Source organism: Schistocerca serialis, chromosome 3, assembly GCF_023864345.2.
Source record: "Schistocerca serialis cubense isolate TAMUIC-IGC-003099 chromosome 3, iqSchSeri2.2, whole genome shotgun sequence".
Lineage (NCBI taxonomy): Eukaryota > Metazoa > Arthropoda > Insecta > Orthoptera > Acrididae > Schistocerca > Schistocerca serialis.
In genome coordinates, this window is record NC_064640.1 from 322939341 (window position 1) to 322965465 (window position 26125).

Genomic DNA, 26125 nt, shown 5'->3' on the forward strand with positions numbered 1-26125 from the left:
CCCAGTGTTGACAAACTATTGCAAACAGTGAAGAAGAATATATTATTAATGACTGAAGTCTCTGTCATATGTGTCTGTTGTGTTTCTTAACCATATCGAAAACAACATCGAACTTATGAGCCAATCCAGTATACAGGGTGTCCCATTGTAATCTATACCGGCCGATATCTCTGGAGCGGCACATTTTTGCAAAAAAAGTCTCTAGTTAAAGTTGATTGATTTGAAGAAGGTCATGGAATAGTTACCTCGAAATGACCTTGAACCCTGTTTTCATAGTGAAATCAAGGTGAAGTTCATTTTTAAAATGGTAACCCCTATTTTTTATTCCATATTCGCATTCTACATGAAAAAACGCATTGTTTGTAGGGAACATAATTTTCGAAAAACCAATGGTTTGTTGCCAGGAGCACTTCATTGTAACTTTCCCAGGTTACCAGCATCTCCAGAACGAAGCGAGATCGGGAAAAATTTTCAATGAAAGTCTTGTGTGGCTTCTGAACTCAGTCCGCTGGTTAAATTTTCGTGAACGTGAAATTCTTCTGTAGGGATTAACCTGAAAGCAATCAGAGACCAGCATTGTGCATGTACTAGCACAATCTGAGAAAAGAAGGGTGGAGCTTTGAGGCTAACCAATAAACGTCATGTCTCTTGACTGACGTGACTCTCATAAATTTTTCTCTCATGGACTTAGAAAAAATGTGTGTTAAGGGATTTAGAAAATTCCACTTCGTCGAACTCTGATGAATTTTGCATAGTGGGACTCAGAACAATCACGTCTCGCGAAACTTTGATGAGCTCATGCGAAGTGAAATTTTTCCAAGTCCGCACAAGCAAAATTATTCTCAAAACGAATGTCTGGAACCCACAAGATAAAAAATTATCTGACTCACCTTGACTTTCTCGCGCCCGTCTTTCGTTTTTGCCTTCCCTCCACATTTGAAAAGGACGGATTACCATGGGGTATTTCATTATTTTATTGTTTACGTCAAAATCGAGATATGTAAAGGTGCACTCTTGAAAGACACACATCCGTTAGACACCTAAGTATGAAAGAGTGCTTCGTTATCGAGATACTGGTAGCCTGGGAAAGTATCAATGAAATTCCCCCTGGCGACAAACCATTGGTTTTTGGAAAAAAAATGTTCCCTACAAACAACGCGTAATTTTTTCACGTAGAATACGACTATGGAACAAACAATAGGGGTTGCCATTTGCAAAATGAACTTGTGCTTGGTTTGACCTTGAAAACAGGGTTCACGGCCATTTCGAGGTAACCACTCCATGACCCTCTTCAAACCTTACAACTTCGGCATAGATTAAAATTGGACACCCTGTATATAGATAGGACAGAAACAGCATTTTATTGTAGGCCGATTGAGGTCAGTTTTAGTAATTCGATTCAAAATAGCTGTTGCTTATAGATATGTTTTATTTATTCAGACTTTATTTACTCAACATAAATGAATATCATTAACGTAAATGCTGTGATTTTTGCAATTCGTGATTTGTTTTCTCTTCTGTTCTGCGAAATAATTACAGTAGAAGCAACTAAATTAAAACTTCTTTTACGTTAATTGTATCCACAGTGAGAATAATTTTTTTGAAGGGGTGATATGACACAGATTTTCTGAACTATAATACTGTTTGTTTATAATCACGTGATTTGTCTGTCATTAGAAATCATTTTTGAAAAAGCACAGTTGCTGTTATTGGCAAGACTGAAGGGATACGAATAGACGAGCATTGAACCAGTCGATAATAAGTGCTAACGTTTGTGGTAAGGATTTTTTTATTACGACCACTTGGCATTATCACTAGTTAAAATCCAAAACGTCACACGCTCTTGTGAGAAATCGAGTTTGACTGCTGTTGCATATAAACGTTTCTATTCATTGTTAACCACATTATCAAATCTCACAAAGCGCCTGAATTGCGTATGAGTTCAGTTTACGCTGCTTCCCACTAAAATTGCATTGTGAACATAATATGCAACAAACGAAAACTGGCGCGAACTATACTAGATGCATGGATACACCAATGATTAGCATTTTAGAGACAGTGGTGTATTCTACTTTGACAAAGGACACAGCAGTGAAACAACATCGTTTTTTCAGACAAATTCGGGTTCTGCGTACAACATTACGACGGAGGTATTCCGTGTTTGGGGGCTTCGGGAGAACGAACATAGTCAGACGGCACTGGACATTGTCGTAAGGCCCCAGTATCTGGATCGATGGTAGATGTTCCACTGGGTACACAGTAAAAAGGAAGATTAAGATTTAAAGGCCCGTCGACAACGAGGTCATTAGACAGGCGTACACAGTAAAATTATCTCTAATTCACGTGACGAGTAATTTGGTAAAAGACGTTACATTTTTGACATATTAAAGCCGGTGGGTATGCCCTGTCATCGACGTTCCCACGATGTTACCTATTAAGAACGTAACGCTACGTCGCATGTTGTCCACGTCGTACTGATACAGAGCGTGCTCGACTGCTGCCCTAGCCATTATGCTCTCCAGATATCTCACCCATTAGCCTGCCACGCCACCACTCACCCAGACACTATGCTTGATGATCTCTGTGATAGCGTTGAAGCAGTATGGAATGACGTACGCGCATCTGTCCTCCAAGCTCAGTTCGACCCACTGCACAGCCCGCTTAGAGCCATTATTGCTGCCGGAGGTGGCAGATGTATGGAATGAATTTCACACCCTGTGTGCTCTCAAATCAATACGTATTATAAAAATGGTGTGTGTGCGCTCCACATTTGCTCCTAAACCATTGGACCAAATTCAACCAAACTTGGTACACATTTATACCTTACTGTCTGGCAAAACTCGCTGCGGGGCAAGAATCACATATATATCAAAGGGGTGGGGGTGAAAAGGAAGCATAGCCCGCGACGCGTGAATTCACCCAGTATTTGAGAATGAGAGCATTTTGCGGCTTGCAACAAACTTTACATACAGTTTCAGACCTTCACGATTTTTTCTCTCTGACACCCCCCCCCCCCCCCCCCCCACAAAATGATGAAAGAAAAATATTTATTGCTTACTATTTTCCCGCTGTTCGTTCAGTAAAAGTACCGCATAAGGCAGACGTTATAACTTTTTACTTCTTCAGTAGTAACTGCATTCATACACATTTTTCAGGCAGTACGTACGTATACTACTGAATGTAAGTGCAAAATTACATCAATGTACGATACACAGTTCAGGAGATATTATGTCATAAACAATAAGATGCATGAAAACTGCCGCATTGTGTATGGCATTTAAATTTATTACTTCGTTGCTATTAGCTACATTGGTAGTACATTTTGAAGGTAGTATACACATATGCCGCTGAATATACCAACAAAATTGTGTCATTGTGTCCACCTGCTTAGCTGAGTGGTTATGTGTTCGCCTCCCATGCGGGCCCGGGTTCGATTCCCGGCCGGGTTGGAGATTTTCTCCGCTCGTGAACTATGTGTTGGGTTCAAAAATGTTCAAATGTGTGTGAAATCTTATGGGACTTAGCTGTTAAGGTCATCAGTCCCTAAGCTTACACACTACTTAACCTAAATAATCCTAAGGACAAACACACACACCAATGCCCGAGGGAGGACTCGAACCTCTGCCGGGACCAGCCGCACAGTCCATGACTGCAGCGCCTAAGACCGCTCGGCTAATCCCTCGCGGCTGTGAGTTGTGTTGTCCTCATCGTCATTTCATCCTCATCACCGGCACGCAAGTCGCCCAATGTGGCGTCGACTGAAATAAGACTTGCACGCGGCGGCCGAACTTCCCCGGATGGGGCCTCCCGGCCAACAATGCCACACGCTCATCTCATCATCTCTATCATTGTATGACACGTACTTCAGGAGATAGTACATAGTAAGCATTAAGCACAATCACACTGGCTGCGTGGTACTAGCGTGCACGCACACCCGTAAATAAATCCGTGGGCATCGCCGGGTTTCTCCGCTAGTCACCTATAAATTTAATTCTGTATATGTTATGTCGCTGTTATACAAGTAATATAGGTTATATAGATACTTTTACGACTGTAATAAATGTCTTATTTACATCATATGCGTTTCGGCTGATTTCAAAGAATCTTCAGTGGGTATTGTAACAACTCGGTTTTCTTAGAAATCCAAGATAGTTCTCATATTTTACACGACTAAACTACGCCTCATATCACATATGCAGCAATCACAGGCCGTCCAGTCCATGCGCTGCTTGCACAGACTGCCTCCATTCCTTTCTTCACATATCAAAAAAAGTTTTGCACCACCTCGGTTCCCAGAACTCCTGAAGACAGACGTTGACAGTGGATATTGTATCACAGACACCGTCCCTTTGACTGTTCAGAGATGTAACTAAATCCGCCCAAAGATGTAAATAACCATACATCAGCAGCGCCTATTAGACGGAGGAGGTCCGACAGCCGATCAGTTCCAGTCATTCCACCAGGAAGGAGGTATACGGCTCGTGTTATCTGTAGTTCAACCATGCATAGACGCTCAATATCGCGGTTCGATCGCGTCAGCATTGTTACTTTCTGCCAAGAAGGGCTCTCAACAAGGGAAGCGTCCATGCGTCTCGGAGTGAACCAAAGCGATGTTGTTATGATATGGGAGATACAGAGACACAGGAACTGTCGACGACATGCATCACTCAGGCCGCCCAAGGGCTACTACTGCAGTGGATGACCGCTACCTACGGATTATGGCTCGGAGGAACCCTGATAGCAATGCCAGCATGTTGAATAATGTTTGTCATGCAGCCACAGGATGTCGTGTTACGACTCAAACTGTGCGCAATAGGCTGCACGATGCGCAACATCACTCCAAACGTGCATGGTGAGGTCCATCTTTGCAACCACGACACCATGCAGCGCGGTAGAGATGGGCCTAGATGGCCCGAATGGACCGCTGAGGATTGGCACCACGTTCTCCTCACCGATGAGTGTCGCATATGCCTTCAACCACACAATCGTCGGAGACCCGGTCAGGCTGAATGTCTTAGACACACTGTCAAGTGACTGTAGCAAGGCGGAGGTTCCCTTGTGTTTTGGGGTGGCATTAAGTTGGGCCGACGTACGCCGCTGGTGGTCATGGAAGGCGCCGTGACGGCTGTACGATAAGTGTATGCCGTCCTCCGACCGGTAGTGCAACCATATCGGCAGCATACTGGCGAGGCATTCGTCTTCATGGACGACAATTCGCGCCTCCCATCGCGCACATCTTGTGAATGACTTCCTTCAGAGTAACGAAATTGCTCGACAGCAGTGGCCAGCATGTTCTCCAGACATGGACCCAATCGAACATGCCTGGGATGGGTTGAAAAGGGCTCTTTATGGATGACGTGACCCACCAACCATTCTGAGGGATCTACACCGAATCGCCGTTGAGGAGTGGAGCAATCTGCACCAACAGTGGCTTGATGAACTTGCGGATAGTATGTCACGACGAATACAGGCACGCATCAGTACAAGAGGACGTGCTACTGGGTATTAGAGGTACCTGTGTGTACAGCAATGTGGACCACCAACTGCGAAGTTCTCTCTCTATGGTGGTACAACATACAATGTGTGGTAATCATGAGCAACAAAAAGGTCGGAAATGATGTTTATGTTGATCTCCATTAAAATTTTCCGGAACTCTCGGAACTGAGGTGATGCAAAACTTTTTTTGATGTGTGTATATTGTGCTGGGTTGCTTCTGGTGTCTTCAGTCTCCAGGGCTGGCGGGTACTTGACCAGGTCGTCCATCCAACGAAGGATCTAGACTACTATTAAATAGGATTAAATTAAAATTGTTACGCAGAGTTTTTTCCCTCTTACTTCATTTTTAACGTTCTCTCTCATATACAGGGTGTCCCAGCTATCTTGTCCACCCAAAATATCTCTGGAACAATGACAGCTATTGGAAAACGACTTTCACCGGTATCAACGTAGGGCTGGGGCCCATCAATGTACATATTTGGAAACATTCTAAAGCGAAAGCATATGTGTTTTTTAACACAAACTTATGTTGTTTTAAATGGACCTCCTGTATTTTTTCTTCAGCAATCCATAGCATGACAAAGCACATACACAATGGCTTGATTGCATCGCAATATTCCCATTACATCCCGAGATATTGAGACGCGAAGTTGACGCTTGAAACACCCGACATGCGCTGCTAGCGCACGCCCTGAGGCTCAGGCGTGAATCCCATTCTGCCCGTAATCGCGATGTGATCGAAATGTGTAATCACATCTCCATACTTATTAAGAGGTCCGAAACGAATAATACGGTCTGCTGCCATCAACTCTCATAAGCACATAATGGTTTCCCTCTTGCACGTTTTACGTATCTACGTACACAATATGAACCAGTACCGATCGGTGTACACCCGTCAGGTTGTCTTATTTATCCTGCACACCCAAAATAAGGTTTATCTAATGCGTTATATGATTCACTGTGCCTGTCGCGCAGGGCCTGGCTCTACCTAGTCAAGTGTCCAACGTAGTTCCCACTACTGCCACAGTTACCACTTCGCCTTGTTTATGATTTGTGACCCATGCAAACTACTGTACTCCACCACCCTCCGAGCATCCCATTTGTTGTTGCTTTGGCGTGCAGTACACCGCTTGCCAGTGTAGTCGTGCATCAGAGTAATCTAGTGACGGCATGGAGGTAGTACACATTGTGAAAAACGTTGTGTTGTGGAACTTATACTGTACAGTATAATGTACACACATGAAGATATGGTAGAAATGCTGCTGATCTATGGAGAATGTACGTTGACGGGAAATACGTTATGAGATTGCTTGTTTGTTGATAGTACTGTTAGCGAACATTATGATTATTAAGTTAATATGTCTTTTTTCTACCCTACTCTACATACATGTACTGTACCCTGTTGTAGGTGGACGAAATGCTGTTCAGGCAGAACGACTGTACAGAAGACGATTCCCTGACAAGCCATCGCCTTCGCGCCGGATGTTTGGTCGTCTCACATCTCGTCTACGTGAAACCAAGACCTCGACATCGTCCTAGAACACGCACAGATGAACGTGTTGAAGTTGCTGTGCTCGCTACCATAGCTGTGAATCCGCAAATCAGCACACGTCAAATTGAACGTGAAGTTGGTGTGTCGAAATCAAGGGCACAGCGTATTCTTAAACGTCATAAATTTCATCCTTACCATGTTCATTTACACCAGGATCTTCATGGAAATGACTTCCGCAATAGGGTAACATTTTGTCGGTGGGCTCAGCAAAAACTTCTGACTAATCCAAATTTTTTTGCAGATGTTCTCTTTACCAACGAGGCATCATTCTCCAACAAAGGAATTGTCAATATGAGGAATATGCATTATTGTTCCGCAGACAATACAAAATGGCTCCTTCAGGTAGAGCATCAACGTCCGTGGAAAGTTAATGTTTGGTGTGGGATTATTGGAGATACAATTATCGGACCTTTCTTTATAAATGGCATCCAAAATGGCAGACAATACTCCAGATTTATACGACACAATCTTCCTGTTCTCTTGGACACCGTACCTCTGAACCGGAGAATGGTCATGTGGTATCAGCATGACGGATGCCCTGCACATAACGCCTTACGAGCACGACGACTTCTGAACCGTAAGTTCCCTGGTAGGTGGACTGGACGTGGTGGCCCAGTTGGCGTTGCGCCTGCTCAATCTCCGGACCTTACACCGCTGGATTATTTTCTCTGGGGAGCAGTGAAGGATGCTGTTTACCAACATGAACCAACAACACCAGAGGACATGAAGCAACGCATTATTGATGCTTGTACAGCCATCAAAGAGGAAACAGTAGCACGAAGTAGGACATCCTTCATCCGCAGAGTGACCCTATGTATGCAAGCCAATGGGCATCACTTTGAGCATGAGATGTGAACGCTATGTTTAGTATGTAGTGCTGGTATCACAGTGGAAGTTTCTACAAAGGGCCATTTTACCCAGTGATGTTAAGAAACATTTGTTTGCAACAATTTGTGATTTAACGCATTAGATAAACATAACATTGATAATTATGTGATAATAAAACTAATTGGTTAAACATGTTTACATTCATCTTCTATGTCCTACCTGAACTTCCCAAATTAAAACATTTTTACCTAAACAACGGTTAAACTTTTAGTCCACTCGCTCGTTTCACTAAAACCATCAACATGAATTTTACTATTACGAGTGAATGATTAACTGTCACTTGCGCTAGATCTACAGTAAAGCAAAGTTTTATCGTTGAACGGCATTACCTTTTTAGTAACGGATTAACGATAAGCGAAGTTAATTTTGTGAGTAACGTTGCGGTACACAGATATGTTACAGAACCGCATCATCCCTAGCCTATGGGATAAATGCCTGCTGGAATGTACGACGTTAATACAGGATGGCAGCAGACCGTATTATTCGTTTCGGACCTCTTGATAAGTATGGAAGTGTGATTACGCATGTCAATCACATCGCGATTACGGGCAGCATGGGATTCACGCCTGAGCGTCAGGACGTGCGCTAGCAGCGCATGTTGGGTGTTTCAAGCGTCAACTTCGCGTCTCAATATCTCGGGATATAATGGGAATATTGCGATGCAATCAACGCCATTGTGTATGTGCTTTGTCATGCTATGGATTGCTGAAGAAAAAATATAGGAGGTCCATTTAAAAAAAAACATAAGTTTGTGTTAAAAAACACATATGCTTTCGCTTTAGAATGTTTCCAAATATGTACATTGATGGGCCCCAGCCCTACATTGATACCGGTGAAAGTCATTTCCAATAGCTGTTATTGTTCCAGAGATATTTTGAGTGGACAAGATAGCTGGGACACCCTGTATATGTTCGAGTTCCAGAGCATTGCACTTCACTATCACTGGATATTCACTGGATATTTTTGGTTGCTAGACTAGATGCGCTTACACCTCGTTTACGTTGTTTTGATGTTCCGAGGTATGCTCATCTTTCGCTTTGTTTTCGATTATCACTGATATGTCGGCTGGAGAGAGAGAGAGAGAGAGAGAGAGAGAGAGAGAGAGAGAGAGAGAGAGAGAGATCCTATCTTCTGTGTGCACAGAGTATTACTTTGTTAAACCCTCTTTACTATGGTACTGTGGAGGGTGATTATGAGTGGATGTATTGACTGTTTTAAGTGATATTGTTTTTGTGGTGGCTATCCGCTGAGCGAGATGTGAAGGAAACAAAGGAGAAATCTGGAGAAGGAATTAAAGTTCAGGGGGAAGAAGTAAAGAATACGAGGTTTGCTGATGACATTCTAATTATATCGAAGATGGTAAAGGACTTTGAAAAGTAATTTAACGAAATTGACAATATGTTAAAAGGATGATCTAAAGATGTGTGTGAAATCTTATGGGACTTACCTGCTAAGGTCATCAGTCCCTACGCTTACACACTACTTAACCTAAATTATCCTAAGGACAAACACGCACACCCATGCCCGAGGGAGGACTCGAACCTCCGCCGGGAACAGCCGCACAGTCCATGACTGCAGCGCCTTAGACCGCTCGAAAAGGAAGATCTAAGGCGATCGTCAACAAAAGAAAAACAATGGTAATGGAATTTAGTCGAATTAAATCTGACGACGCTGAGAGAATCAGGTTAGTACAAGAGTCACTCGGAACTGGAGAGGAAAGAACTTGGTGGCATAACTCGACTGAAAGAAGGTATTTGGTGATAGGACACATTCGGAGACATCAAGGAATCATCAGTTTAGTATTGGAGGGTAGTGTTGGTGGAGGGGAGCTATTGAGGGAGACCAAGAGATGAATACAGTAAACAGGTTCAAATGGATGTAGATTGCAATCGTTATTCAGAGTTGAAGAGGCTTTGTACAAGACAGAGCAGCATGGAAAGATAGATCAAACCAGACTGAAGAGCTCAACAAGAACATGTTTTATTAACTTCAAAAGTATGTGTTGCCGCTGTTTTTTGGTTGTTTGTTATGTGATTCTATGTCATAGCTGCCTTTTAATTTGGAAGTTTTCTTGTAGGGTTCGTAGATGTTTTTGTTACTGAATCTGATTATTTTCATATCTGTTTCTATTGTGGTTGAGTAGTGGTTTTCTTGTTGGAGGTTTTCTGAAAATGTTGAATGGTTGGTGCCATACTTACAGGCTTTTATATGTTCCTTAAATTTCACTTCAAATGTTCTGCTTGTGTCCTAAGTATAGAGCATCACAGCTGTTACACTGAAGTTGGTGTATGTCAGTATTATCCTCCTCCTTTGAACCTTTTTTGTATTGAATTTCTACTCTGGTAAGCTATTTTTATTTCTTGTTTCTTAAAGATATTACCAATTCCGAGTGTCAGCTTGTTTCCGTTCAAAATGGTTGAAATGGCTCTGAGCACTATGGGACTTAACATCGATGGTCATCAGTCCCCTAGAACTTAGAAATACTTAAACCTAACTAACCTAACGACATCACACAACACCCAGTCATCACGAGGCAGAAAAAATCCCCCCTTGTTTCCGTATGCGAGTGTGTATCGCCTTGGTTGTTGAGCTTTAGTGCTCTGTTCTTGTTGTGTAGTAGTGGTTTTGTTGGTGTGTGTGGGTGTGGTGAATGTCGTGGGTCCCTGAATTTGCATGGGCATTGCGTTACTTGTTTAGCTTCTTTTATTTTTATGTGTTTCTGGATTTTCGTGTTTAATTTTGTAAATGGAGACTCTTTGTATCCATTGTTTTTTGTTATTTGATTTATTATGTTTACCTCCTGTTGTAGTTGTGTTTGGCTAGCGATGCTGTGTTTAATCTGTGTAGAATGTATCTAAGAGCTGCTTGTTTATGGGACTGTGAGTGTTTTGATGGCTATTGCAGTATTACACCGTAATAAACGACCAAACAAACATCAGCAACCTAACGTTATGTAAACCAATCAAACACATAGTAGATAAACAACAGTCCCCTAGCCAGCACGAGAACCGTATCACACAAAACAGCCAACATTCCCACTAATGGTAACCCGCCACAGTACCATAGTAAAGCACGCACGCACGCACGCACGCACGCACACACACACACACACACACACACACACACACACACACGTACACAAAATAACGAGGACACATTTTTCGCCCTGGACAGAAAGAGCACGCACACGCTGGTCAAAAGAAGTAAACAAACACAAAGAGGAAAAACAGATACTTCCAAAATCACAGAAAACAAAAGAAAAGACGAGCGCACCTCACAACATGGAACCAAGGTACTCGAAGCGCAGGTGAATCCACATCGTGCAAACAAAAACATACTCAGTGTCAATGAGCTGAAAAGTTCTGAACATTGAGTACCTACGAGCGGAAGAGCAATAGGAGTGAAGTAGGATGCAAAAAATCGTGAACAATAATTGTAATTTGATACTATTTCATAGTACGTCTTATAATGTGAAACACGAGAACATTTTATGATCTTGACAAATAGACTTGGAAGAAAAGCCAATTGTTGCAGTGACCACTGATGCTTTCGAGTGAAGAGAAACGCGTATGGCGTAAATAAGACTTTTATTACAATCGCACCTATATTACTTAATCGTGTATTGCTCCTACTATACTGGATGTGCGTAAAAAGTAAAATTTCGCTGCTTGGTTTCCTTATTTGTGTTGCAGTTTTGATGATCAGCAGTGTACTTTTTGTTCCAATTGATGTCTAGTCCTACTGATAAATCTGTGTGGCTTTGTGGCCGGAACAAACAGGAATCTTAAAGTAAATGTTAATTTCCAACTGAGCTTGCATACAGCTGTCTTATACCGACTTTTAAGATTAGAGCCTTTTTGTTAGGACTTCGATAAGAGTAATGTTTTCTAACTTTTTCCTAAACGCAGGTCAGTGTTGAGACATAAAGTACTCACCTCTCGGCGGCAGGCGGCATGCAGCATGGGCGTCCAGGCGACGCTGCCATCTGGCCGCAGCACACAGCGCCGCACCGCGTACGCTATCTCGCCTTCCACCTGCAGGTTTTCTGCCGTCACGTTGTCGTCTGTGGCCTGCATACTTGTGCCCGTCAACGCTTTCCATTTCAGATCACTTACATACTTCGAAATTTCTTCATCTGCGTCGAGAGAGAGCTTCTCATCTGCACCGTACGGACACTCTTGCCTCGCCACCATACCGTGATCGATGGAATCCCAAACGAAAGTTCCTTTCTCGGTTCGCAGCGTGTCGTTTGGGCACTGAACTGGAGAAAATAAAAAAAATAGTTTTCAGTATTTCACACACTGTGTCAAATAACTTACTGCTTCGAGATGTAAATTACTACACTATCTAAAAAAAACTTGAAACCTTCTCAAACTATTAGAGCATAGGAGAAATGTCTTGACAAACTCAAGATTTCAGTCAAGTTATAAGGCATAGTTAGTAAGAATGTTGCCAAAGAAATGCTAAGGTTGAGATTCTGTTCGACAAATTTTAAACGACTTGCAGAATTTCAAGTTACATGTCATTTCAGAACGAAGATCCCTTATTGAAACAACTCTTAGTCTGTGGATATGCTGTTCTATACCAGACCTTTTTTCCGAGGAGAACTAGTCCAAGGATGTACACAGCTTTGTTTTTGCGCACTTCGGAAATACGGGAGAGATTAAGACATAAGGTCTGATTGGGCAATCCAGATAATGAGGTATTACTACCTGTGATATGGTCTGGTTTGACTTAGATACCACCCAGGGATTTGTTGCAGACCGTGCCCAATGGAAGGCAGACCAGGTTGAAAAACGAGTTTGAAATTGTTATTGGGCTTGAAGCAGTGCTTATCGTCAAACAACATATTTTTTCAGATTTATAGAAATCGGTATGACAACGAATGATATCATGTACACTAGTAGTGGGATAAAATGGGTTCTGATTTATGACTCCCTGGGGATTGACTGACAACTCACTGGGGATAATCTGTCCATCTGAAAACCTCCCTCCCCCACCCCCACCACCTCCTCCTCCTCCACCTCCTCCTCCCCCACCCCCCTGGAAAACTCCGTCACTGATACAAGCACACCTTTGATATCAAATCAATTGACTAATTAATTAAATCGATAAACTAATTAACCCCCTACAGTAAATTCCCCAACCATTCTCTCCCATCCACCGCACCCGGAAACTAGCAGGAAAAGTACTCAGTCTATGTTGGAGAGGAAGGATCTCATGACAGGAAATTCAATACATAGTAAGGGATATACTGTATATTTGCAAAATTCAATTCACAGGGGATGGACTAATTGACTAATTAATTAAGTCGATAAATTAATTAACCCCCTACAGTAAATTCCCCAGCCATTCTTTCCCATCCACCGCACCTGGAAACTAGCAGGAAAAGTACTCAGTCTATGTTGGAGAGGAAGGATCTCATGACAGGAAATTCAAATACATAGCAAGGGATATACTGTATATTCGCAAAATTCAATTCACAGAGGATGGGTCTCCCTTGCTAGTCATTCTCTGCTGCATTGGAAGATGCAGATCTTCTAAAGTACATCAAAAAGAAGTAAGTAAGTAGATAGCTCTTTTTTCCAATCCCATGAGGAATATCGTCAAGAAATCGATGTCAACATAAATCACAGTACGTAATTACACTGTTAAAAATCTTGCACACCAAGGACAGTTAGTCACACACCCACACCCTGACTGCTTCACCAGGCTGCACCATGTTCTGGTGTTCAACAGACTGCACATGCCCACTTGGGCTCCATGACCACTGTCTGCTGCCACATCATCAGCCTGCTTGTGCAGCACACAGACCAGAAGTTGTGCTAATCCCCAATCAAAGCATCAGGTGGTGGCAACTCTTTAATACTGATAACTGAGAAAATACTGTCGAAACACATGCTCTCCCTCACTTTCTCTCTCACTCACTCTCTCTCCCTCTCAGTCTCAAGTGGTTGCTTCCTGTTTGTGTGAACCAAGATATGCAAACACACACAGACCAAGATGTCCCCTCACCCCTCCTCCCTTCCACCCCCTCCCCTGCCCCCCTCACACTCATGCATACCTGATATTAGTAGTCAGTACATCCCTTTGTTCTCACACTTCCACTGCTATGGAAACCTGTAGTGGATGGAACAAAGACATTTGAGAAGAAGCAGGTAGCATCTGTCATGTTCCACACTAACCCCACATTTGTCCTGAATGAAGTAGTGGATACCTGGGAAACTGACAGCTGTGGATGTCTGAGAAATATTCCGTCACTCTATCAGATTGATTGACTAATTAATTAAATCGATACCCTTTGTGTGTGGCCAGTTTTTCCTTGCATCATATTTGTGGATACTAGGACTGGTATATTTAGCCAGATTCAGTCCCACACCTACTGGTTTCCAAACCCTACTCTTCTGGACTTTTTTACTTGCATAATTAGGTGGCACAGTTACGTCACTTGGTAGGAAGTCCATTACATTGGAGGTAGCTGAAAATTTCAAATTTTGTCCTTAAACAATTTGTGGGTGGGGCTGGACAGATGTGTAGTCACGATATCATTATCAAAAACAATAAACTGATCAATTGGGAATTAGACGTTGTGATTGGGATTTTAAAGCACTATAAAATTTCTAATTTGGTTCTCCCCACTACATTCAGAAGGAGCAGGAAGGGCCTACTGCATCACAGGATAGAGAGAACAACAAATACCACTTCAAGACAGAGTCTGCAATGTATTGAGAAGCACTGAACGTGACACACTTAAACCGTGATCCAATCTGTAGTAGTAGTAGTAGGTGTAGTTGTTGTTGTTGTCATGGCTCAATGTTGCAGACCGCTGAAACACTCGCACATCCCGCAACTCATGTCCTGATATCCAAATGTAGCGCACTCATCCCCTCATTCACCACCAGTGCCAATGTTCAGAGGTCAGAGAAAATTGCCACCATGACCACAGCTGCAGTCGTAGGTGCACATGTATGCAGGAGTGCACCACCCTGGCCAAGAGCACTATAGTCCTTGTTTGGAGATTAGTGCGACTTCCAGTCTGTGCGACACATGAGCTGGCTGGTGGTGCGGCAACCGACAGCAGTAATGGCGCCCCTGGGGGTGTTGTACAATCTCTTGGGCACCAGTGCATAGTGCAGCCTGGTGAAGCAATGCACTGCAGTTGGTGCAAGAGATTTTTAACAGTGTAATCACATGTGGTGAGTTATGTTGATGTCGATTTCATTATGGTACTCCTTGCATAATTGGAAGAAAATGCGACCTATTTAATTACTTCTTTTCAATGTATTTTTAAGACTTGCATCTTCCAATATAGAAGAGAACGATAAGCAAGAGAGATTCAACACCTGTGAACTGAATTTTGTAAATAAACAGTATATCCTTTGCTATGTATTTAAATTACCTGTCATGAGATCCTTCCTTGCCAGCACAGACTGACTCCTTTTCATGCCAATTTCCAGGTGGGGCGGTGGAAAGGGAGGCAGGGTGATTTACCAGAGGGGGAGGGGTTAATTAATTTATCAGTTTAATTAATTAGTCAATTAATTTGATATCAAAGGTGTGCTTGTATTGATGAGGGGGTTTCCCAGTGGGGTGGGGGGGGGAGGAGGAGGAGGAGGAACAGGGGGAGGTGACAGAGGAGGCGAAGGAGGAGGGTTGGGGTTTTCTCAGAAGGACAGTTTATCCCCAGGGGACATAAACCAAACCCCATGGGGTCATAAATCAACTAACAGAACAGTAGGTTAGGGGGAAAGGGGAAGGTGTCGTAAATCAGTCACGTTTGACCCTTAAGGTATGCAACCTGCACAGACAAATAGTCTCAGAACTCGCTTTATCCCACTACATACACTTAGAATAACACCATGAGTCACGTTTTTCTTCAAATGCAATTTCATGCATATGGTCGATGATGGAGATGACGTGTTAATTTCCAGATAGAGGAACAGTGTTCAGCGAGATATGTGATGGGGCAGCATAGGAAAGACATAAACACTGTCACTTTGTGTACTCAACCCAGTGGCTAAAATGGTCTCGAAGGGCTTTTCTCCTAATACAAAGTGCTTACTTCTCCCTAGCTACGATATGTTAACTGTATTCTGTATGGCCATAAAATCCTTGATGGGTAAAGTGGGTCTGCCGCATCTACCATAACCAGTCACGTAAACTGATTTTATTTGTCTCTACTGTAATGCCTCAGTTCACTGTTGTTCTAGGCGGCTATTGCTTCAATTCAGTACTGACGGCAGCCTTTTGTGCTTTATGGATGACGTCGAGAATCTCCCCTCATCTTATGAAGTTCCGTTGTACCACAAACAAATTTTTGTGAACACTTTAGGCCTATGGAGTAGAGAAGGGTATGGCTAGAATAACTGAAAGTCGTCTTAGTAACATGATCTTATAGAAGTTTTGCTACTACGACTACAGCGCCAATTTCGCTACTTTAACGTGTACTTATCACAAAATGAGTAGAACGTTATAGCTCTCCTCTGTATTCCGATGGTGCCAGACGTTGAACTGCTAGAGGCTAGAGGTGTAAAGTAATTATAATATTACATTTAAATTAACACTTGATGGACTTTCAACAGCAACTGATAACGCTCTCTCACATTTCATTCCTGTGCACAAACAAAATGAAATTTACTCCTGGACACACATGATAAACTAAGAGATACCAATTTTTCAGAAACATTAAACAATATTCTGTTGGTTGAAAACCAAGAAACGCTTCTTTGCTAATTGAATTCAGCTCTGCTTCGTTACGATGTGTGAGGAATCCGATTTATTTATTTATTTTATCTTATGGCTAGGGCTCCCCGTCGGGCAGACCGTTCGCCGGGCGCCGGTCTTTCAATTTGACGCCTGCAGTCGATGAGGATGAAAGGATGATGATGAGGACAGCACAACACCCAGTCCCTGGGAGGAGAAAATTCCCCAACCCAGCCGGGAATCGAACCCGGGCCCAGACGATTGACAATCCGTCACGGTGACCATTCAGCTACCGGGAGCGGACAGGAATCCGATTATTCGATAAAAAATTAATACCGGTTTTTCTGTTACTTTTAGTAAAGGGTTTTGTTTGTTTGCGCTGAGCGTATGTTCACATTGTTCACTACAATACATGAACTCGAGGGAAGGTGTGGCAATAGCTAGGAATTCAGTCCGTACCAGTTCAGCGACTGAATTCAAATTTGATAATGCAACATACTCTTAAGAACCATAGTTTCAATGAATAACGATTTGATGATAAGTATTAACTGCTTAAGATTGGTTCTAGTTTAATAAAAATTATTGCTGTCGTGATAGGAACTACTAAAGAGGAAACGTGTGAGCAAAAGCTTGTGAACAACTCTGAAAAATATAGGCCCATACAAAAACAAACCAAAAATAACCACTGAATGGCTATTACACGAAGAATACAACAAGATTCATGGGATGGACTTGTAAGTAAAAATAGAGAATGACGTGTACTGGAGACATCATATAACATGAAAAAAACATAAAATCATATGCAAAGATCAATACTTATACTACACATAATCAACCTGAATTACGAACTGGATATATTTTAAAATAAAACGAAAGTAATCTTCTTTCGTGACCTAATACTGAGATCGAGCATCATATCCATGATAAACTATCAATTATAAAATATCTTTGATACATGAAAAAATAGCGAAACTAGGATAAAAACCAATAACCTCATTCAGATACGCGGAAAAATACAAATATTCCTAAACACTACGAGGATGAATGAAAGGAAAGAAAGGTTTTGTAAAACAATGGCAGACAACTCTGCTGTACGCAAGCACATTTTGGACAACCACGAAAAGGGAATGTCCGATCTTACAGTCCCCTGCTATGAGTTTTTTCAGCTATTAGGAGTTTTCCCATGCAGAAATATTGATGCTTTCACTTGCACCATGTATGAGGCACTCGTCTGCAAGTGTAACCGTACTGTTTTTCGCTAGAGCTTAAGATTTTACCTGCATTTGTATCATGTTGATGGGATTTTAATGAAACTAGTGTGATATCAATCCAATAGCTTCGTGGCCATGTTGTTTCGCATTCTAGTAAGTACGGTATGACAATTAGTGGGTATTGAGAAGCATTAAGAATTTCACTCCGGTATACGTGAGTCCTTCTGTTTAGCAAGAGCAACAAGAGACTGATTTCAGATTACCGGGCAAGTCTAATTGAACATTTGATCTCCAGCACTAACAATGTTGGGCATCATCGGAAAAGGTTCAACAGCATTGTGCAATACGCTTTAGACAGGTATGTGCCCAGCGGAATTGTGAGGGATGGAAAGGATCCGTCGTGGTTCGACAACCATGTCAGGAAGCTCCTACGAAAGACAAGAGAGCTTCACTGCATGTTTAAAAGTAACCAAACCCTCCCAGACAAACGAAATGTGAACGAAGCCAAAATTAGCGTAAGGAAGCCATGTGTGATGCGTTCAATCAATTCGGAAACAAATTTTTAACCACCGACGTGACAGAAAATTTTAAGAATTTTTGGTCTTATGTTAGATCGGTAAATGGATAGAAGCCGAATGCTCAGGATGTTCTGTGACCATAACGACACTGAAACAGAGGATGATACAGGAAAGGCCGAAATACAAAACGCCTTTATCCAAAACTATATCACAGAGGTAGATCGCATTGTAGTTCCTCTTTTAAATCGTAGCACGAACGACAAAATGACATATCGACAGAGACCAAGGGATAGAAAACAACTGAAATCGCTCAACAGAGGAAAGGCCATTGAACCTAACGGGATACCAATATGATAGGTAATGTCACTGCGGTTTCTGTACATCCCAACAGTACTCGAGAAAGGGTCACGGTGACATATTACAGCTGTCGGAATTGCGCATGTCGTATTCAGGGTAACCATCGAGAAGATGAGGGGCGGGGGGAGGAAGATGAGACGAAGGAAGGGGAGAGGAGAGGAGGTTGACCAATCCCGTTTTGTCGACGTCATCATGCTCACGGTCACTGGAGATCATTCGAGATCGCCCTGTTGTGAAAGGACCAGCAGGTCTGCAGTGAAAGGGTAACCTCTGTTTGGGTATTAATTTGTAAATAATAATATATATTATTATTAACAATAATTTCTCAATCCCTGTTCGTTTAGAGCAATTGTATTGGTCTAGAGAGCATCAAGAGGACCAACGAGGATCATTCAAGGTCTGTGCTTTACAGTGAGACGATCACTATGATGTGCCATCCGCAGGGATCAGACACTGACTCCAAAAGGCAGAAGACTATCAGCAAATATATGCTCATCAATCATTAATAATTTAATTTTTAATCTATCAGACGTTTTGTTATTCGTTGCAGTGCCTCATGCTCATGACTGGGTCCCTCCACAGCAGCAATCCACAGACTGTCTTCCTAATTTATCTTTTTTTTTAAAATTTCAGTCCTATGAATGAACAACAGCACATATACTTGCAGTATATAAAGTATTTGTGAAGTACGAGCCCGTCTGTGTTCCAGCGGTGATAGCTTGTTGAACATACAAAAAAATTCTGGAGAGACTGCACAGCACCCGAGTCTTTTAACTCTCAGCTTCTGGCGTTAGTACAGTACAATTTTTATAGGTGTATCCTGTTAATAGGGGAAGTGTTCACTCTCATACATATGACTAATAGATTTGAATACTAGAAGTCGAATACACAGAGCGCTATCAGTTTACGACATGGGTTTGAATCAGTAACGACGCAATATGTCCCAATATTAATAACTAAGTGAGGTAAATGGACAGAATACAGACACAATCGTTATAGTTGCAGTCGAGCTATGTATGTTCAATAAATTCAGATATCAAACAGATATGTAGTCTGAGGTACACAGCCACAAAAATACGTCGCGCTAAGTTACATATGGTAATGTTCTTCACTCGTGCCATTTATGTGAATGGTAGAACTTTCATAAAATTCATTTTTTGATCGGACAAAATTTGTATGAAATTGGTAGAATAGATGGAGGAAAGACAAATGTGTTTAGATAATTAACTGCCTGACGTTTATTAATTCGAACACCTCATTTTGCGTAAATGCATTTATATACTTTGCAGCGAAGGGATCACGTGTTTTTGTAAATATATTATGTTCTGCAAAAATGGTTGCCTCTAACACGATTAGGAGAACTGCCTCAATAATTTTTGGACTAGGAAGTATATTCAACGAAAAACCAACATTTACTACTTAAAAAAGAATCGAAAGAAAGGTCTAAACGGTCTCCGGAGCAAGACAATCACCATGTGAGTATTGAGAAACTAGTCGAAAAAAAACCTAACTCACAATTTTTCTTCCTCTGGGTGTGTGAAGGGTGGAAGCTGGTCGAGGATAATTTCCATTTTTCTAGCACTAGGAAGTATCCTAGACAGACTATCCAATAACTGCTAGATGTCTATGTAAGGACACTGTAGCTGCTCTTAAACAACTACCAGAGATTTCTCTGGTCAGTCTAGTTTTGATAGCAGCTAGATTTGTAATGATAGCTGCTGTTAAACTGCCACCAGAGAGTACTCTGTCTAGTCTAGTTTTAATAGTAACTGGAGATGCGTGTGCTCCTCGAGCCAGAATATCTACAAAGTATGTACCTCTACCCCATAGTCATAAATGGATGGCTGACTTTTCACGCATAATCACAAACGCGTCGCCGCAAACTGGCTGCAACACTGCTGCAATGCTTTCGCAACATCAGCGGAAGCCGCGCGCATAGAATATACGCACATACAAGGCCGATCTGTCAATGAGAGACGCCTCGCTAGCCAGCCCCGCGGTAGCATTGGCTGAGAGATTTACGTGTCTATTTGCGGCGTCTCTGACATATAGGATGGTTATAATTAAAATTTCGCCAGTTGAGCAAGGAAAACTACACACATCAAAAAAAGTTTTGCATCATCTCGGTTCCGAGAGTTCCGGAACCTGTACAGAAAATTGGAATAGAGATCAACATAATCATCATTTCCGCCATTTTTATTGCTCATGAGAATCACACATTGCACGTTGTACCACCATACAGCGAATCAGTCCTTCAGAGGTGGTGGTTCAGCTTGTTGTACACACCGGTACCCCTAATACCCAGTAGCACGTCCTCTTGAAGTGATGCATGCCTGTATTCGTTGTGGCATACTATCCGCAAGTTCATCAAGGCACTGTTGGTCCAGACTGTCACACTCCTCAACGGCGATTCGGATTAGACCTCTCAGAGAGGTCGGTGGGCCACGTCGTACATAAACAGTCCTTTTCAATCCATTCCACGCATGTTCGGTAGGGTTCATGTCTGGAGAACGTGCTGGCCACTCTAATCGAGCGATGTCGTTATCCTCAAGGAAGACATTCACAAGATGTGCACAATGGAGGGCGCGAATTGTCGTCCATGAAGACGAATGCCTCACCAATATGCTGCCGATATGGTTTCGCTATCGGTCGGAGTATGGAATTCATCTACATCTGATCTACGTGAGTACTCTGCTATTCACAATAATGTGCCTGGCAGAGGGTTCAATGAACCACCTTGAAGCTATCTCTCTACCGTTCCACACTCGAACGGCACGCGGGAAAATCGAGCACTTAAATTTTTCTGTGCGAGCCCTGATTTCTCTTATTTTATCGTAATCGTGATGATCATTTCTCCCTATGTATATGGGTGCCAACAGAATGTTTTCGAAATCGGAGGAGAAAACTGGTGATTGAAATTTAATGAGAAGATCCCGTCGCAACGAAAAACGCCTTTGTTTTAATGATTGCCACTCCAATTAACGTATCATGTCTGTGACACTATCTCCCCTATTTCGCGATAATACAAAACGAGCTGCCCTTCTTCGTACTTTTGCGATGTCATCCGTCAGTCCCATCTGATGCGGATCCCACACTGCACAGCAATACTCCAGAACACGGCGGACAAGCGTGGTGTAAGCAGTCTCTTTAGTAGACCTGTTGCACCTTCTAAGTGTGGTTGAAATGGCTCTGAGCACTATGGGACTTAACGTCTATGGTCATCAGTCCCCTAGAACTTAGAACTACTTAAACCTAACAAACCTAAGGACATCACACAACACCCAGTCATCACGAGGCAGAGAAAATCCCTGACCCCGCCTTTTAAGTGTGCTGCCAATGTATCACAGTCTTTGGTTTGCACTACCCATAGTATTATCTATGTGATCGCTCCAATTTAGGTTATTTGTAATTGTAATCCCTAAGTATTTAGTTGAATTTACAGCCTTCAGATTTGTGTGAGTTATCGCGTAATCGAAATGTAGCTGATTTCTTTTAGTTCAATATGGCTCTGAGCACTATGGGACTTAACATCGGAGGTCATCAGTCCCCTATAACTTAGAACTACTTAAACCTAACTAACCTATGGACATCACACACATCCATGCCCGAGGCAGGATTCGAACCTGCGACCGTAGCGGTCGCGCGGTTCCAAACTGTAGCACCTAGAACCGATTTCTTTTAGTACTCATGTGAATAACTTCACACTTTTCCTTATTCAGTGTCGATTGCCACTTTTCGCACCATACAGATATCTCATCTAAATCATTTTGCAAGTCATTTTGATCATCTGATGACTTTACAAGACGGTAAGAGACAGCATCATCTGCAAACAATCTAAGACGGCTACTGAGATTGTCTCCTATGTCGTTAATACAGATCAGGAACAATAAAGGGCCTATAACACTTCCTTGTGGAACGCCGGATAGTACTTCTGTTTTACCCGATGACTTTCCGTCTATTACTACGAACTGTGACCTTTCTGACAGGAAATCACGAACCCAGTCGCACAACTGAGGCGATATTCCGTAGGCACGCAGTTTGGTTAGAAGACGCTTTTGAGGAACGGTGTCGAAAGCCTTATGAAAATCTAAAAATATGGAATCAATTTCACATCCCCTGTCGATAGCACTTATTACTTCATGAGTATAAAGAGCTAGTTGTGTTTCACAGCAACGATATTTTCTGAAACCGTGCAGACTATGTGTCAATAAATCGTTTTCTTCGAGGTACTTCATAATGTTCGAATACAGTATATCTTCCTAAACCCTACTGCAAATCGACGTTAGTGATATAGGCCTGTAATTCAGCGGATTACTCCTACTTCCCTTTTTGGGTATTGGTGTCACTTGAGCAATTTTCCAGTCTTTAGATACGGATATTTCTGTAAGCGAGTGGTTGTATAAGGGTGGTCCATTGATCATGACAGGGCCAAATATCTCACGAAATAAGCGTCAAACGAAAAAAATATAAAGAACGAAAATTGTCTAGCTTGAAGGGGGAAACCAGATGGCACTATGGTTGCCCGCTAGAAGGCGCTGCCATAGGTCAAACGGATATCAACTGCGTTTTTTTAAAATAGGAACCACCTTTTGATATTACATATTCGTGTAGTACGTAAAGAAACATGAATGTTTTAGTTGGACCACTTTTTTCGCTTTGTAATAGATGCCGCTGTAATAGCCACAAACATATGGCTCACAATTTTAGACGAACAGTTGATAACAGGTAGGTTTTTAAATTCAAATACATAACGTAGGTACGTTTGAACATTTTATTTCGGTTGTTCCAATGTGATACATATACCTTTGTGAACTTATCATTTCTGAAAACGCATGCTGTTACAGCGTTATTACCTGTAAATACCACATTAATGCAATAAATGCTCAAAATGATGTCCGTCAACCTCAGTTCATTTGGCAATACGTGTAACGACATTCCTCTCAACAGCGAGTAGTTCGCCTTCCGTAATGTTCGTACATGCATTGACAATGCGCTAACGCATGTTGTCAGGAGTTGTCGGTGGATCACGGTAGCAAATATCCTTCAACTTTCCCCACAGAAAGAAATCCGGGGACATCAGATCCGGTGAACGTGCGGGCCATGGTATGGTGCTTCGACGACCAATCCACCTGTCATGAAATATGCTATTCAATACCGCTTCAACCGTACGCGGGCTATGTGTCGGACATTCATCATGTTGGAAGTACATCGCCATTTTGTCATGCAGTGAAAAAACGTCTTGTAGAACATCGGTAGAACATTACGTAGGAAATCAGCATACATTGTACCATTTAGATTGCCATCGATAAAATGGGGGCCAATTATCCTTCCTCCCATAATGCCGCCCCATACATTAACCCGCCAAGGTTGCTGATGTTCCACTTGTCGCAGCAATCGCGGATTTTCCGTTGCCCAATACTGCATATTATGCCGGTTTACGTTACCGCTGTTGGTGAATGACGCATCGTCGCTAAATAGAACGCGTGCAAAAAAAATCTGTCATCGTCCCGTAATTTCTCTTGTGCCCAGTGGCAGAACTGTACACGACGTTCAAAGTCGTCGCAGTGATATTCCTGGTGCATAGAAATATGGTACGGGTGCAATCGATGTTGATGTAGCATTCTCAACACCGACGTTTTCGAGATTCCGGATTCTCGCGCAGTTTGTCTGCTACTGATGTGCGGATTAGCCGCGACAGCAGCTAAAACACCAACTTAGGCATCATCATTTGTTGCAGGTCGTGGATGACGTTTCACAGGTGGCTGAACACTTCCTGTTTCCTTAAATAACGCAACTATCAAGCGAACGAACGGTTCGGACACTTGGATGATGTCGTTCAGGATACCGATCAACATACATAGCACTCGCCCGTTGGGCATTTTGATCACAACAGCCATACATCAATACGATATCGACCTTTTCCGCAATTGGTAAACGGTCCATTTTAACGCGGGTAATGTATCATGAAGCAAATATCGTCCGCGCTGGCGGAATGTTACGTGATACCGCGTACTTGTACGTTTGTGACTATTACAGCGCCATCTATCACAAAGCGAAAAAAGTTGTCCAACTAAAACATTCATATTTCTTTACATACTACACGAGTATGTAATAAAACTGGGAGTTCCTATTTAAAAAAACGCAGTTGATATCCGTTTGACGTATGGCAGCGCCATCTAGCGGGCCAACCATAGCGCAACTGGTTTCCCCCTTTAAGCTAGACGAGTTTCGTTCTTTGTACTTATTTCGTTTGATGTTTATTACGTGAGATATTTGGCCCGGTCACTATCAATGGAACATCCTGTATAACTGCTAAATATGGAGCTATTTTGTAAATAGTCTTCACGGGTGTACCGCCGGATGACGTTGTGCAAATCACACAATATTTCCACGGAGCAACTGTCCGATATCATCAGGTGGTTGAACCTCGCTGGTGGCTAGCTACGACTGGCAAGATCCGCATGTCGACGTCGCTGTATATAGAGCACGCGCGTGAAGATTGCGCAGGCGCGGGAACCACGCATGCCCAAAAATTTGCAGGTAGATGGCGCCAGACTCAAACGCCCTCTGCCGGGAAACGCAGAGCGGCCGTTCTGCGCGTGCGCTGACTCTGTGTTTACTAACATGCTGCCAAAGTTATGACGTGTCTATTGTCGAAAGCTCATTGCTTTCTCGTCGTGATTTAACAGGAGCCAATGGAGGGTTCCAGGCTGTACTCAATTGAAATCCCGCATCCCTGTTGATAAGGTTATCAGCTGGACGGATATGTATTGCTTCCTTAATGACGCAATCCCAGAAAGAGGATGCTGGGGATAAGACTTCCGTCTTTTCATAAATCATGTGATGTCCTGTGTTCAGACAGTGTTCTGCAATTGCCGACTTCTCCGGTTGGCGTAGGCGTGTATGACGCTGATGTTCATCGCAACGGTCTTGTACTGTGCGACATGTCTGACCTATATATGCCGCCCCACACTGACAAGGAATCTTGTACGCACCACGTTTCCTCAGACCGAGATCATCCTGAACCGAACCTAACAGGTTCCTCAGTTTTGCAGATGGTCGGAAAACACACTTGATGTCATATCTTTTGAGGACTCTTCCGATTCTTGACGACATGGCACCAAAGTACGGCAAGAAGGCCAAGGTGGTGGGTGTCTTCGTATCTTCATTCTGCACCGTAGACTGAACTCGCTTGGGCCTGAATGCATTACGTATCTGTCTCTCAGAATAATCTTTTTGACGGAAGACTGTCTTCAAATGTTGCATCTCACTCGGCAGGCTTTCAGAGTCAGATACCACACGCGCTCTATGAACTAGCGTACGTAATGCACTACCGCATTGTGCTGGATGATGGTAGCTTGTGGCGCGCAAATATAGATCTGTATACGTTGGCTTGCGGT

General features: G+C 42.6%; 1 protein-coding gene across 1 annotated transcript in view; it reads right to left on the reverse strand.

Moving 5' to 3' along the window:
* Window positions 1-26125, reverse strand: part of LOC126470807 (uncharacterized) — a 495505-nt gene that overhangs the window by 138126 nt on the left and 331254 nt on the right. Inside the window, exon 14 of the mRNA XM_050098819.1 lies at window positions 11872-12197. Within this exon, the coding sequence (XP_049954776.1) occupies window positions 11872-12197 (326 nt within the window). The remainder of the gene's footprint in view (window positions 1-11871; window positions 12198-26125) is intronic.